We start from the raw sequence: 14550 nt of genomic DNA, 5'->3' as shown, positions 1-14550 counted from the left end.
AAAACCGTTCTTTAAGGTCATGTATATTTGCTGTTCTTTCATGTGCTTTGCCATTAATGTTCAAAAATCTTTTGAGATACACTTAAAATGTTTCAAGCTCTCGAATTTCATGTGCACACATGCCTTGCATTGTTTCCAGCTCAAGCAGGAACCAAGCCACCCTGCAATAGGTTGTTCATCGTCTTCCTGATTCGAACTACATCTTCGTTCGTCCCCTGCACACGGCTTGCCATTAAGTTTCCTTGGAAAGGACGATGTGTATTCCCTTTTCATGGAATAGCCCGGCTTCAAAGCGAAGTCGCTCGGGCTGCTCATACCTTTTCGATCCTTCACGGGAAAGCTGTACTTTTGACTTGTCCAAGTTCACACAAGACCCTCATGAGCGAGATCTCAATGTCTGAGCATATCATACTTTGGAGATCTTTGAACTGTCATGTTGAAAGGTTTCAATGTATCTTGCTGTACATTAAACTGGGCAATAAAGTTCGATACGGCAGGCTGGCCTTACTGTACTGAACATGAGTTTTTATAGCTTTACATTCGTATCTGGATTCAGAGTTCCAATTGATTTCAGCACAGGCTTCACATGAACTTCTGCAGAGAGCCGGGAAGCGCCAACCCCTGTTGGATTCACTATTATCAATCTTCTCGCACACAGCACAAACGATTGCTGGGGCCACAGGGTGCAACAAGGTGGGCAGTCCGACGTATGTGGACACGGTGCATCGGGCGGCTCTTGTGGCGTCCAGTTTTCGCGATCATAAACACGTCGGTATCTCTTCCCTCGCCAGTGGGCATTGATTCCTTGTAGGTGTCAAAAGTTAAGAAAGGCTCCAGCTATTTTAATGCTGCTCACAGGCCTTCACATGAGCTGCAAATATTGTGACCGTGACGCAGCTAGCAGCCACTTTGTTATTTCCTTCTTTATTATCCAAAAATAAATATTGCAAAAAAAGCTAAAATAATAAATAAAGATTAATAAAAACACAGGAGAGGGATTAGTAATCTATGTATGCCAAACTTTAGCAGTCAAAATTACTTGGCCACTGGCCCATTGTCAAAGAATCTTTGCTTATGATCATTTCGCCATCATCGTCTCTGGGCATGTTCTGCATATGGCGATTCCACCAAAGTGGGAGACGAGATAGAGATAAGGGCTCTGTCACCGTCCCCGTTACAGTGAGTCTTGCTATCGAGCCATATTCGTGCTTATAACTTACAAGTTGGTATCCGAATCAGATTCGACTCAAATCCGAGCAGCAGAAGCATATACCATCTGAGCATTCGACTCCTAGCTTTGCTTATATATTTGAAATGTGCTGGTCCTAATATAATTGTTAGTTTTTTTTTTTGCTGGATAATAATATAATTATTATTTAGTTAATGAAAAAATGGGAAGGGAAGGAAAAGTCAGGGCCAAAAAGACGCACGTGCTTAAGGATGAGCAGTCACGCAATGGTCCAATCAGCGCAACTACGACACCGTGTGGAATTTGATGCCGCCTCCCTCCTCCACATCCACCAGCCAGCACCCATAAAAGCTGCCGCGCCTTCTCCCGCTCTATTCCTCATCCGCAGCTCATAGCCCGTGTCCTCCATTAACGCCCCTCGCCTCTCTCTCTCTCTCTCTCCATCTATCTATCTATCTGACGCAATCCGCTTTGCCGTCCGAAGGTAATTCCTCTCTCTGCTATGGCTTTTATGTACATACATTTTCATCCGTGATGCGATACGAGGCTCGTGAAGGTGGTGTTGATGTTAAGAAGTAGATGATGATTGATGAGCAATGGCAGCTCGTCCAATCTCGAATCATCTTTGGAATTTCCTCTAGCTGATTCTGTAGCCAACTCTGTTTCCCTGCATTCAACCGATTTTTCATACGTGTAGCTGGAAGACTCTGCTCTGCAGGAAGCAGGAACCTTTCTCCTTTCCTTAAAAATCGTATTCTTCATTGGTGAAACTTCCCCTGATTCCCCTGTGACCTGTTTCTCTACGATTTTTCATGATTCGCATGTCTGTTGCACTAGAAATCAATCTCTTGCGTAAACGGTAGGATACGGAGTGTGTCCGACAGTGAAACTCTTCTTCTGAGGAATTGAAAGTTTATTCGCTTTTACTTGAAATGAATTGGAAGTTTCTGGTCTCCGAAATGGCTAGAGTTTGTATCATTAAGAAAGCTCATGCTTTGCATTTGAACTGTGGTAATCTCTCTTTAGGTAGAGAATCTTGTCTCTCAAGCAATCTTGGGTCATTATTTTTTTATGCGATTATAAATGCAATACCCTTCGTCAGAGTGAAAGGAAAATCTGTTGGCCATCTAAGAAGCAGTTCGATAATTGCTTTGCTATGTCAGGATTGTGTTTCTTTCCCTAAATGGCTTATCTTTTGTATTTCAGTTTCGGGATTTGAGGGAAGGCGCCGTACAAGCGTTTTGTACTTTTGATTGGGAAGGGTTCCATCGCATACATCATTGATATGCCTGTTGCAAGTTCTGATTCAACTGATCCAGATGCAGAACCTTTCGTTGAGGTCGATCCAACTGGGCGATTCGGGAGGTACAGCGACCTGCTTGGACACGGTGCTGTGAAAAAAGTTTATAGAGCATTTGATCAGGAGGAAGGTACGGAGGTGGCATGGAATCAGGTTCGCTTGGCAAACTTCAGCGATAATCCCATGTTCATCAATCGGCTTCACTCGGAGGTTCAGTTGCTGAGCTCGTTGAATAACCAGTATATCATCGTCTGCTACAACGTCTGGAAGGATGATGAACATAATATGCTGAATTTCATTACTGAGGTCTGCACATCAGGGAACCTGCGGAATTACAGGAAAAAGCACCGCCATGTGTCCATTAAGGCCCTGAAGAAGTGGTCAAAGCAAATACTTGAGGGACTGGACTATCTCCACACCCATGAACCATGCATCATCCACAGAGATCTCAACTGCAGTAATATCTTCATTAACGGAAACACCGGTCAGGTAAGCGTGCTGCGATCATTAACTAATCTCCTTTTAAGTCTGTGATAGTGCCTTTCCCACTTAAAAGTGCTTCATACAACCTAGACCACACTTTCCATGTATATGCTTCTCCTTTCCAAGGCAGTAAAAGCGGATGAGGTATTGATTTGACGCAATGATTCATACAACTTTATCACTGTACTAGTTTCTGCATTACAAGTTCTGAAGAGATCTCACTGACATTGGATTAGTCAGTACGAAAAGCAGTTGCTAAATGTTGCTGCTCCTGTCAGAGGCAGCATCTGACTTATTATGAAGCAGGAGTTGTGCGGGGTTGAGAAATTGAGTCGTACAAGGTTTAAGAAATCCTGAACTATTATTGGACTATTATGTCATTTGAGTATGTGATTAATTGCCTGCCTGTGGCGTGTTCAAGTTATAGAAAATTGGGATCTCTAAGCTTGAGGATGAGGAGTTAAGTAAGGGCAAATCGTGAAATTTCTGAGCTTACTCTCCTGATGTCTATCCTGGTGACACGGTTCCAATTAGTTTTCTGTTATTCGTTCGGAGGGCTTTAACCACAATTTTATTAACTAGTTTTTATTCTGCTTACTTATAGGTTAAAATTGGGGATCTCGGACTGGCAGCAATTGTGGGAAAGAGCCATATCGCGCACACAATCATAGGGACTCCAGAGTATATGGCACCGGAACTATACGAGGAAGATTACACAGAAATGGTGGACATTTACTCATTTGGGATGTGCTTGCTCGAGATGATTGCAATGGAGATACCATACAGTGAATGTGATAGTATTGCTAAGATATACAAGAAGGTGACGACTGGGATACTGCCTCGGGCCATGAAAAAGGTGACTGATGCAGAAGTGAAGGCCTTCATCGAGAAGTGTATAGCCAAGCCCAGGGCAAGACCTTCGGCCTCTGATCTGCTCAAGGATCCATTCTTTTCCGAACTCAACAACGATGATGAGAGTGACCCCACAAGCTGATAGCTCCGCCTCTCAATGCTTTCGTCATCGAACTTGGGAAACCAGCAGATTGTAGCAGTGATGGTAGAATAATGCGTCTCCTACAGTTTTGCAGTTGCCCTAAATGATCGTAAAATTCCGTGGCTTCACCTCGAGATCCACTCCCCCGGATCCATCATATTACTATCTTCCTTATCGAGCCTGCAGGTGGTCCAATAATGCGCTTACTAGTAGCAGAACAGATGCACTGTGCTTGTTTCTATCTCGGAAAGGAACCTCCCCGCATATAATAGGTAAAGGGTGTACAGGGGAAAGGAAACATATGTTGCATATGGTGGAAGGCAGTTCTTCAATTCTGAGGTAAATCTTCTCTCAGACTATAGAACTAGTGTTGTGAATTCCGACCACATTGTTCATAGATATAGTAGAAACCGCCTTGTCAGATTTCGCTTTCTTCAACAATGTTAGATGCTGCATATGTCTGCAAAGAAGGCCACTTCTGAAGCCTCGTGTACGTAGCAACTGTGTTCAACATTGTTATAAAATGTTAAAATAGGTTCACAGTTCTTGGGACCAAAGTAGTATGTATCAATCAAGCAGTCCTCTTACAAAGCATCAATGCAACGAAGCCCTTCACGTTTCCAGTTCGCTTCTTTTATCTCATGGGGATTTCCGGGATTTGTCACGCTTTCAGTCTGTTTCTGCACCGCTTCTGCACATTGCGGTCAAGCTCATGGTTCGTTCTAAAGATACTTTGTTTCGAATAGAAATTTATGCAGATGAATGATGAATTGCCTCTAGCCATCAACTCATGGACGGTTCTTGCTCCGATTTTTCTGGTCAAGTCAAACTGATAAGGACGGAGCTACATATTATTCAATACACGCACACATATATATGTATTATACTCGGCGTTATTTGTTTTAGGACATTAAGTAGCTTTGTCATGCCAAACAGCCAGAGACTGAATATTAAATCTCTGCCTCTGCAAGGAATGAATTGCTTGGGATGGAGAATATTAGCTGTATCATATCACATTATTGGGAGTGAAACTTCTGATACGAATACCGTCACGAATTGTTAACTCCTCGGACGACATTGTTGTAGTTGTAATCCATCTTCGGAGTACCTGTATTGTTTATCCAGGGTCACTGGACTCACTACATGCTTTATAAGGATTGGGACGAATTTGATGCGCCCGACACGAACTTTCATTATTATAGTGAGTAAAGTTGCAAGCTATCACCCCTGCATATACAAAATTAACACGAACTTCGACACGAGCAGTAATTCGTTTTGTTGATATCATGATTAGAGCTCTCAACTTAAAAGCCTGTCCTACTTTTTCAGGAGTACCTTAAGTCGTTACCGGCCGGACCCGATTTAGATCGCACGATGTTAAAGGTGTGAACTCGTGAAAATCCATGAAAGTGAGATTATCGGGATTGAGATTTGGTAGGAAAATCGGTCCAAAGCACCCGAATTTTCAGTAGACGTGCCGTCTTGGGTGCAAACGATGTGCTTAGAAATCCATGGAAAACCAATGCTTCTCCCGTACTTCATCTTCCACTTTCCCCCTTTCTTTATTTATAATTATTTATTATTAGTACCGTTTTAATTATTCATTTAATACTTGAAAACCACTAATAAATAAACTAAACAAACCTCCCATTTGCCATTAATTCCTCCTTTTTGTCTTTCCCCATACAGGAGAGCTTCTCATTTCTCCAAGCATTTGATTTTGAGTATCCTAAGTATATCTTCTAATTCAAGCATCATCGTCCCCGCAGGTCTTCACCCCTAAACTAGTTGCCTCGGGCATATCAATCGTTAACCGCTTCGAGCCCAAGCTGGGAGATTTAGCACGTTGTACGAAATCTCCATGCATCGGTGGACATGCCAGCAATGGAAGAACTAGCTCCTTGATCATAACTTAACCATGTCAATAATCATGTGTGTTACATATCTCAATTGGAAGAGCAGATCAATCGCACACATCGACCGTTTGACCAACACAGAACCTGATACAGTCGGCAACAGGACGTATGTTACGGTTAGTTCGACCGAACATCATTGCTCTAAAAAATTCAGCCTGTTTGCCCAGAAGAAAAGGAAGAATTTTTTCACGGAAAAATGGCACCGGAATTCAACTTCTCTGCACCCGAGAACGTCCTTGAAGCCTTAAAAATTGGATTCTTGGGTTCGCTCGTGTGCATTTGACTTTTGACTATACATAGGCCAAAGCCACATTCAACATATATATATATGTATGTATGTATGTATGTATGCATGTATTTAAGAAGAGATTTTTCCACCATTTTATGCTACTTCTCGCTCTTCTTCTTCTTCCTTCTCTTTATGGTTTGCTGAAGTCCATAAGCTCGCCTTCTCTGCTTCCTGAGATGGGCTTATTTGAAGCATTAATGGCCAAACACAGAGCCTGCAGTTAATGAACATTCCTATACATACGTCCCCAACTTCGGCAGTTTCAAGCGAAATTAATTTTGTCAGTCTTCTTGTTCAACTTTTTGCTCAATCTTCTGCGACCGGGTGGAGTTCCTGTTATGGAATTTGCGAGCCCGAAAGAAGGTTCGGTGGCCTCGAGCCCGAGCCCTTTCCCTTCCCCGAACATCGGTGCCCTCCTCAAAATCAAGATCCTCTCGTGGTGCCCAACCTCACCCTGTCAAATGACTTTCCAGTTTCCAGTTTCATAATGTTTTGTCGTTAATGTTGTGTTTCTTATATCTTGATGTCATGTCTCCTAGGAGCCAAGAAACAGGATTGCCCGCCACAGTTCGTGTCCATGTGGGCGACAGAACATTCAATTTTCACAAGGTGAGATGATCAGACCGGAATTCTGTGAATTGATCCTACTGAGCACGGGGCAGGTTCCTCATTCAAGTCCATCACCGTGTTTCGGCTTATGTTCCGGAAACTTCTGATATTTCAGTGTATTTATGCCATTTGCAAAGGCAAACACAATCTTACGGTTAGCTGCAGATGGAGTGTCACATCGGTTCTTATTAGTTTGAGCTCTCTTGCAGTTCCCATTGTCCTCGAAGAGTGGATACTTCAAGAGGAGACTAGATGAATCCATGGAGGTTGAACTCCCACTGGACTTCCCCGGGGGGCCCGAGATTTTTGAAATGATCGTGCTCTTCGTGTACGGCTCCTCCACGATGATTGATGCTTTCAATGTGGCAGCCCTCCGATGCGCAGCGGAGTTTCTAGAGATGACTGAGGAGTACTCCTCGGGCAACCTCTGCGAGAGGTTCGATCTGTACATGAACCAAGTCGTGCTCCAGAATTGGGATGACACTCTAATTGTCCTCCAGAAATGCCAAGCTCTTCTCCCTTGGGCTGAGGAGCTACTGATCGTTAGTCGCTGCATCGAATCTCTTGCCTTCATGGCCTGTATGGAGATTCTTGACCCCGAGAGAAGGCGTGAACTACCCGTGGTCACGCTGGAGGTCCTGGGGAATCACCCCTGGAGCTGCGAACGAGCAGAGAAGATTGTAAGCCGAGACCTTTGGATAAAAGACCTCATAGCGCTCCCATTCGGGTTCTTCAAGAGGATCATTGGGTCCTTGAGGAGGCAGGGCATGAACGAGAAATACGTGACCCCGATCATAGTCTTCTACGCGAACAAGTGGGTGATCTCAGGAAAAACCCAACAATCCCCAGAAAACTCAAGTGAGAAGGACTCAGCAGGAATCTTCGATGCTGTTCTCGATTTACTTCCGATGGGGGAGAAAGCTAGTAGACAGATTCCTGTTGGATTTTATTTCGCTTTGCTCACAAAATCTCTCGAGTTTGGTTTAAGAATCGATGCTAAGGCAAAGTTATATGATCAGATCGCTTCCGCCCTGCCTTATGCCCGATTGGACGATTTCATCCTCCCAAGAACTTGTGTGGATCCTATCTCTTTGAGCAGAGAGTTGGCTACAATGGAGAAAATAGTTTCGAGATTTGTGGTATTGTCTCATGAGATGGATGCCAGTCGTACTCCTCTGATGAGCAACTCGATGGTTGCAGAACTGTGGGATGCCTACCTCTCTCATGTAGCCATTGATCGGGAACTGCGCCCAACGAGGTTCATGAAGCTTATCGAGACCGTCCCGATATCTTACCGGCATAGCCACGACAATCTCTATCGAGCAATAAATACCTTTCTTCAGGTATTATTCTTTTTTTCCCCCAAAGAAAACTCGAGTTTCTAATACCAAGTAGTAATTTCTACTGACGATGAACTTGTTTTTCTGGTGTTACAAATTTTCAGGTTCACCTGGAGATATCGCAAGAAGAGAAGGGGGCGGTCTGCAAATATCTCAGCTGCCAAAAGCTATCACAGGATGTCTGCATTGAAGCGGTTCAGAACGAGCTAATGCCTCTTCGTCTAATCGTTCAGGCGCTCTTCGTTCAGCAACTGAATACACAACAAGTCTTCAAGGAATGCTCTGACTCGTTCCGTTACAACCACTTTGGTGAGTTTTCAGGGAGCTTATCGAGCTCCAGGTGCCCTTTCTCCAAGAGCCAGAATCTCGGTGAGAGCCCGTCTATGGAAGAAATAGACAGAAGGCCTCTCAGCTTTTTACTCCAAAAGGATCATAGTTCAATTCCAAGGCCTGATGATCTTCCTGATAGTAAAGATTACGAATCCACAAGCTTCAGGATTCAGAGTCTCGAGCAGGAGTTGATGTCCCTAAAGAGGAGCCTCCAGGGGAAGAATGCCTTAAAGAAGACAGAGCTCGGATCAGGCAAGCAGCAGAGCAAGAAATCAAACGGATTCGATGAGCGTTCTCTCAGTAAGAGAAGGAACACATTTGGGCAGATGACAACGGGTTGTATTGGCTCCATGACCTTCACCTCACAGAGAAGATATGCCGGTAGGCTGATGATGAAGATCTTTCGGCGACTAAGCCTGTTTGGCAGTAGGAATTCAAAGAAAAAAACAGGCGCCCCAGGCTCATGGCCAAGATCATTTTAGGTGGCTGATACGCATTATATAGAAAATATTAGCGGAAGCATACGTATATACATGAACTCATCATCATGTAAGTCGTAACAAAAAAAATGCGTCAGCAACCTTATTTGAGGGGAGAAATCGAACTTCTTGCCTAGAAAATGGGACATTTAGTACCGAGAAGCTCACGTTTCCTTATAGTATCGTATATTAGATCTACAATAGGAAGCCAGGGCCTGCTGATGCAGGACTATGCCTACATTATAAATTTTACATCAAACAACTCCGACATCGAACTTAGGATGGAAACTCTCAGGGTACGATACTGACTGGCCATTGAAATACACAAATGACCTAATGATTATTGTCGGTTACCAATCAAAGAATACGAGATAATTCCTCCTGAGATTACACTGCTAAAGCTGGTTCGGGAAAGGTATCATCCTTAACTTTGAAAGATCCAGATAATGTGGCCGAAGCCCGTACAACACTCTGCCCATTCACGTAGTGTTGGCGGCACACAGGCATATAAACTTCAGATCCTCCAATGAGTTCTGTTTCGGTCTCCTGAGTCTTCCTCAGTGTAAAGAATGCCTTCTTGCTGCAGAGTTCGCAGCGAGCTGTCAACTTCATCACTGTATCGGCTACAGGTATTATATCAAGCACAGAACCGAAGCTTCTCCTGTCATGTTCAGTTGTTCGTTACTGCTGTCAAATTTATGCAGAAGTGGTATACAGAGAAAAGTTTACAGAGCAATGCTCCCGGTATGAAGAACTGTACCTGAGATAATCGCCATCCAGGCCTGCAACTATCACAGTTTTGCCATCGCGATCGGCTGCCTCACAACAAAAATCGTAAAGGTCTTCAAAAAACTGGGCTTCATCAATGCCAATCACGTCAATCTGCCAATATCAAAGCAGTCGAATAATCAGGCCATGGTTTACAGATTCAATCAGTCCTACTTATTAGTGAATTCATAGCACGTGTGGAGCTCAGAGGTTTTACCCTCTGGTAGGCCTCATCCCCGAACGTCTGTCTGAACAATGAAAGATCAGGCAGGGCCCAGCATGGGAACTTGGCTCCATCGTGGGTCACGATTGAATCGATTGCATATCTCGTGTCCTTGCTCGACTTAATGATTGCCACATTCCTAAACAACACATAAAGATCTCTTGATGGCCGGTAAATACAGGACTATTCAATAACTTCGGAACCACAAAGACCGGCAGTTATCAACAAACCCAATAAAAAAAAAAAGATCACTTTTTGTCAAATGGGTAGCCGCAGGGACCAAATTAATGAAACAGTGGCTACAAAACAGATCGCAGTTCTGGTTCGCCACGGAACGGAAACCCGAACACGTCGGAGTAAGTGAATTATTACCGTCCATTGCTGCTCTCCTTTTTGATCCGGCGGAGGAGGGCAGTGGTCTTGCCTGCAAACATGGGCCCGACAATGACATGCACCTCACCAACCTTGGAGCGCATCGAACCAACCCGATCGGACCCCGTTCTCCCGGAGCTCAAAGAGGTAGCCGGGCAATTTGCGAAAGCCATCAACAGGAGGGTAAAGTTTGAAACTTTCGGGTATGGATCAAGAGGGGTTGGTGTGCTCTGGAAGAAAACTGGAAATGGTGACCGGTTTGATCCATAGTCTTTGAATTAAATAGAGGGAAAGTGTTGAATTTTGGGTAGAAAAACAAAATTAAAAAAAAAAGTGGAGGGAATGTGAGGGAGTTTGATTAAACAATTGGAAAAAGATTGGACCATTTTCCCTTTAATTATTGTCAGTGTCTGGATTTTTTGGGGGGAAGATGGGGTTCCACGTGGGAATTGCGCGCGCGAAAGAAAAGCAGACAGGTGCTTTGCCACGTGGAAAGGTTGTCGGTAATTAAGCTTAAAGGCGTTAATCAATAAATTTAACTTGCAGAATTGACGCCGTAAGTCAAGATGGCCGAGTTGGTCTAAGGCGCCAGTTTCAGGTACTGGTCCGAAAGGGCATGGGTTCGAATCCCATTCTTGACAGTTTGATTTTTGTTGCCTCCATACCATTTTCTTTGTTTTAATTTTACGAAGTTATTTTTTTTATGGGACTACGAGGTCTCAACTTAGTCTTGACCATTAGACACGTCCAGTGGCCATATTCCTCTTACTTAGGAAGAGCGTGGTAATATATTGAGGTTATGGAACTCGTGAAATTGTAAATCTTTTATTTTGTATTGGATATATAACGAAAATAATTCATTATAAACCTGCAGTTAATCCTGATCCCAACAAACTAGACCAGGTTATAACTATGCATAACACCACTATTGTAAATCCTTCTTTTAGTGTTAGTTAAACAAGGAGAAGAGTTCGCAATAGAAGTTAATTTATGTCCCAACGAACTAGACCAGATGATAATTATACATACGCCATTGTTGTAAATCCTTTTATATCGTGTTAGGTAAACAACGAGAAGAGTTCGCAATAGAAGTTAATCCCGGTCCCAACAAACTAGACCGGGTGATAATGGTACATAACACCAATTTTAACTACTTGTGGGCACAAACCTTTCTATTATTCATAAATGTGGCTAATTTTACGGGGAAAGAAAGTCTATCTTCCCCATCGATTGCAGATTAGGCCCTGAAATAGCATGAATCGACGGAACCCCGCTTGAGACCGACCCGCCTGCTTGCCACACGTGATTCACGCCTGTGGCGTTCTCTAGAGGCCCCACCGACGCAAATATAGTCATCTCGTTGTAGGAATACACACCAGAGACATTCGAGACCCCGAAGCTGAGTGGCCCGGGCCTCATGGAGGGGTTGTAGCTGTTGATAGGGGTTGTGTACACGTTCATGGTCCCGTTCGGGTTCTGGAAGGCAACGATCGCCTGGGAACCCAGCATGCCCGAGCCTGTTGGGTTAATGGCCCAGGCAACCCAGCCCGTTGAAGACTGGGCCGCCCTGAGTCAAGAGTTGAATGGTCACGGTAGTGTAAAAATGTGGGAACATTGCCAATACTTTTGCTATCTCCACTTCTCTTCTCCCATGTTTCGGACAGCTCTTTGATTTTTTTTAAACCAAATACAAATTCAAACCCTCCCCTGTTAATCAAAATGGGGGTAAATCACACAATATATCATGATTTATGAAATAATTTCACTACACTTCATATTTTTAAAAAATTTCATGACACATAACGGAAACATTTTAAATTTTCACCTCATATCATATTGTTACTTTTCCATCCAAAATTGGATTGAATGGTGACATTGCGATATTTTCAGAGACCAGGCCAGCGGCCCCAATTGGGTGGGGGTCGGCAGCGCGCCCACAAGCAATTGACCCCCCCAATTAGGGTCGCTAGCCGGTGACCACAATTGGTGGGTTGGGTGGCCGGCGGGCCCCCCTAATCTCCGCTCTCGATCATCCCTTCTCTTTTAAAAAAAAAATAATTAAATTTATTTCGTTTTAAATCTCTCAAGTTTTATTTTGTGTAAAATTGTCTTTGAAAATGTTGTAACATAACGTATAATCCAATTTTGGACGAAAAAGTAACGATATGATGTGCGGTAAAAATTTAAAAAAAATTCGTGATATGTCGTGGTAATTTTTGAAAATATGATGGGTAGTAAAATTATTTTAGAAACCATGATGTATGGTGTGATTTTCCCACCAAAATATTTAAAATTTTATATTTAGTGAGACTATTCGTACTCCTTTATTAGTTATTAGAATTTTTATTTTATTGCACTAAACACACAAACCTCCCTTATTTGTAACAATAAATAAATAAATTCAAATCCAAGCCTGGTCTTATATAACCAACAAACATTTGATGTACAAGGAAACTTGGGTCTTTTGTCAAAGAATATTTGTCTATACATCTTCTTCGATCAATTTATTTTGATCATTCTAGAATATATATAATGACTTCTCATGTCATATAGTCGGGATGTTCACCGCGAGCAACAACTTGTAAGCTTATTATGAAGTTCTTTGCACCTCTCAGGAGGAATAAACATCTCATTTTTTAACGTGTACAAATGGTAATCGTGTTTACCACGTTAAGTATAGTGACTCGACATGATTTTCTAGATTAGAGAAAAGAGAGGAGGAGGAATTAAGGAGTTTATGCTTAGTAGGGCTTCTCATTCTTCTCATGGGTAATCATAGTTGGGCCGGGCGGGGCAGGGTGTTTCTTTTCCCTTGGCAAATGCCCAAATTGGATTCCATCAAGGCTTACGGCTTGTGTTGGGATGATTTGAGTTGAAATTTATGGAAAGGTTAGGTGAAATGGAGAAGACTTCTATGCTTTGATTTATCTTCCACATGGAAAAAGGGATACTTTTCATACCTTCCCCGAAGCTGGAAATCGAAAGGTAACGACTTGTATCGGTATTGTCAAAAGACTCGATCGCGTAATGGCAATATAAAAATAGAAACGATATATAGAAGAACTTTCATAGTTTTCTTTCCCATCATCGAGGGATTTTAATTCTGGACATAGTACTCTTAGGACGATATAACAATGTTCGATGTGAATTAGGCTGATCATCATCTTCTAATCTTGGGTTAGAAAAAGTTTAGTATACATGCAGTTTTTCATTAATTAATTAATTAATTAACTAAAATGGGGTTTGTTGCATGCACATCATCGGATTGTGAGTGGGGGTGACAATGGGTCAAACCATCTTCGTAGAGGAGTGAGAGCAGTCTCAATTAATTAACTTTCTTTTATTGATTTGGTATGATTATTTACTTTGGACCATAGCTAGACGGCAATTTCTTTCTCCAATAATATATATATATATATATATATATCAATATATACACATATACAAACATATACAATAGGCAGGCATGAGAAGGAGTAAACGTTAAAAAGAAAGAACGAATAGAAGAGAATTAAAGAATGACTCATACCCCGACATAAACGCCAGGGAGTAATGGCTAGGGCTCTACGAAGCTGTTCATCCTTGACTCGAATGAGTCTTTTTGACGCGACCTAGTAGAGCTGTAACATAAGAATTTAATTAATAAAAATCACCCCAAAATTTTAGACGAGGCGATTGCCCTCTCTGGCCCCGAGTTCATCCTTGACGCTGAAACTAATATCCAATAGTGCATAAATATCAAATCAAATTTTTCGTATAAAGAGAAAAATATGTAGTGATATATTTATTTTAAAAAGTTAAAAGGAATATTTTTCTACGATGTAGTTCATCATCATATCGAAAAGCATATTTAGTCCGACATGAATATATCAACATCTGATGTCATCTAATTTTTATTTTTTTTATATCTCTATTCACATTATCAGACTGGTGTAAACATAATCGGAGGTCTCCACTTGCAGCTCTTTATAGTTTATTCTTTTCACTTTAATTTTAAATTTAAAAATGATTTTGTCCATTATTTAATTTACAAAAAATAAATGATAAGAAAAGGAGAAAACACATGCTTTTTGAGAATTTTTATGTATTATCTGACAATTGATACTTTAAAAATAATTGTTAATATTCTTTAATTTGTTATGCATCTGACGCCGTATGGTAGGTGTCGCTGGGAGTAAGGTAAATGGACCGACACGGCATGCGAGTGGGTCCCGCACCGTCGGAACTCCGGCGCGTGACGTTCGTCAACGGTGACGGA

General features: G+C 42.2%; 4 protein-coding genes and 1 non-coding gene across 6 annotated transcripts; 3 read left to right on the top strand and 2 right to left on the bottom strand.

Moving 5' to 3' along the window:
• The first annotated feature begins 1515 nt into the window (after positions 1-1515).
• LOC116206173 (probable serine/threonine-protein kinase WNK11) lies at positions 1516-4597 on the top strand. Of its 2 annotated transcripts, none has more exons than XM_031538967.1 (3): positions 1516-1673; positions 2396-2978; positions 3577-4597. In XM_031538967.1, the coding sequence occupies exons 2-3, from the start codon at positions 2475-2477 to the stop codon at positions 3964-3966; spliced, it is 894 nt and encodes a 297-aa protein (XP_031394827.1). In that variant the 5' UTR covers positions 1516-1673; positions 2396-2474; the 3' UTR covers positions 3967-4597. The 2 variants fall into 2 exon arrangements, with proteins under 2 accessions (XP_031394827.1, XP_031394828.1); XM_031538968.1 differs by lacking the exon at positions 1516-1673 and adding an exon at positions 1712-1953.
• Positions 4598-5765: 1168 nt separating this feature from the next.
• On the top strand, positions 5766-8963 carry LOC116202471 (BTB/POZ domain-containing protein At5g48130). The gene is made up of 4 exons (XM_031534042.1): positions 5766-6610; positions 6711-6780; positions 6990-8123; positions 8225-8963. The coding sequence occupies exons 1-4, from the start codon at positions 6510-6512 to the stop codon at positions 8930-8932; spliced, it is 2013 nt and encodes a 670-aa protein (XP_031389902.1). The 5' UTR covers positions 5766-6509; the 3' UTR covers positions 8933-8963.
• Positions 8964-9077: 114 nt separating this feature from the next.
• Positions 9078-10617, bottom strand: LOC116202472 (thymidine kinase). Its single transcript, XM_031534043.1, has 4 exons — positions 10293-10617; positions 9915-10059; positions 9690-9811; positions 9078-9590 (listed from the first exon to the last, which is right to left on the bottom strand). The coding sequence occupies exons 1-4, from the start codon at positions 10463-10465 to the stop codon at positions 9317-9319; spliced, it is 714 nt and encodes a 237-aa protein (XP_031389903.1). The 5' UTR covers positions 10466-10617; the 3' UTR covers positions 9078-9316.
• Positions 10618-10852: 235 nt separating this feature from the next.
• TRNAL-CAG lies at positions 10853-10933 on the top strand. Its single transcript has one exon. It is a non-coding gene; the product is annotated as a tRNA-Leu (tRNA).
• Positions 10934-11489: 556 nt separating this feature from the next.
• On the bottom strand, positions 11490-11801 carry LOC116204395 (cytochrome b561 and DOMON domain-containing protein At5g48750-like). The gene has a single exon (XM_031536471.1). The coding sequence runs from the start codon at positions 11799-11801 to the stop codon at positions 11490-11492; it is 312 nt and encodes a 103-aa protein (XP_031392331.1).
• Between the last annotated feature and the right edge of the window lie 2749 nt (positions 11802-14550).

Source organism: Punica granatum, chromosome 4 (assembly GCF_007655135.1).
Source record: "Punica granatum isolate Tunisia-2019 chromosome 4, ASM765513v2, whole genome shotgun sequence".
In the NCBI taxonomy this organism is placed as follows: Eukaryota; Viridiplantae; Streptophyta; class Magnoliopsida; order Myrtales; family Lythraceae; genus Punica; species Punica granatum.
This window is presented reverse-complemented; position numbering and strand designations above follow the sequence as displayed.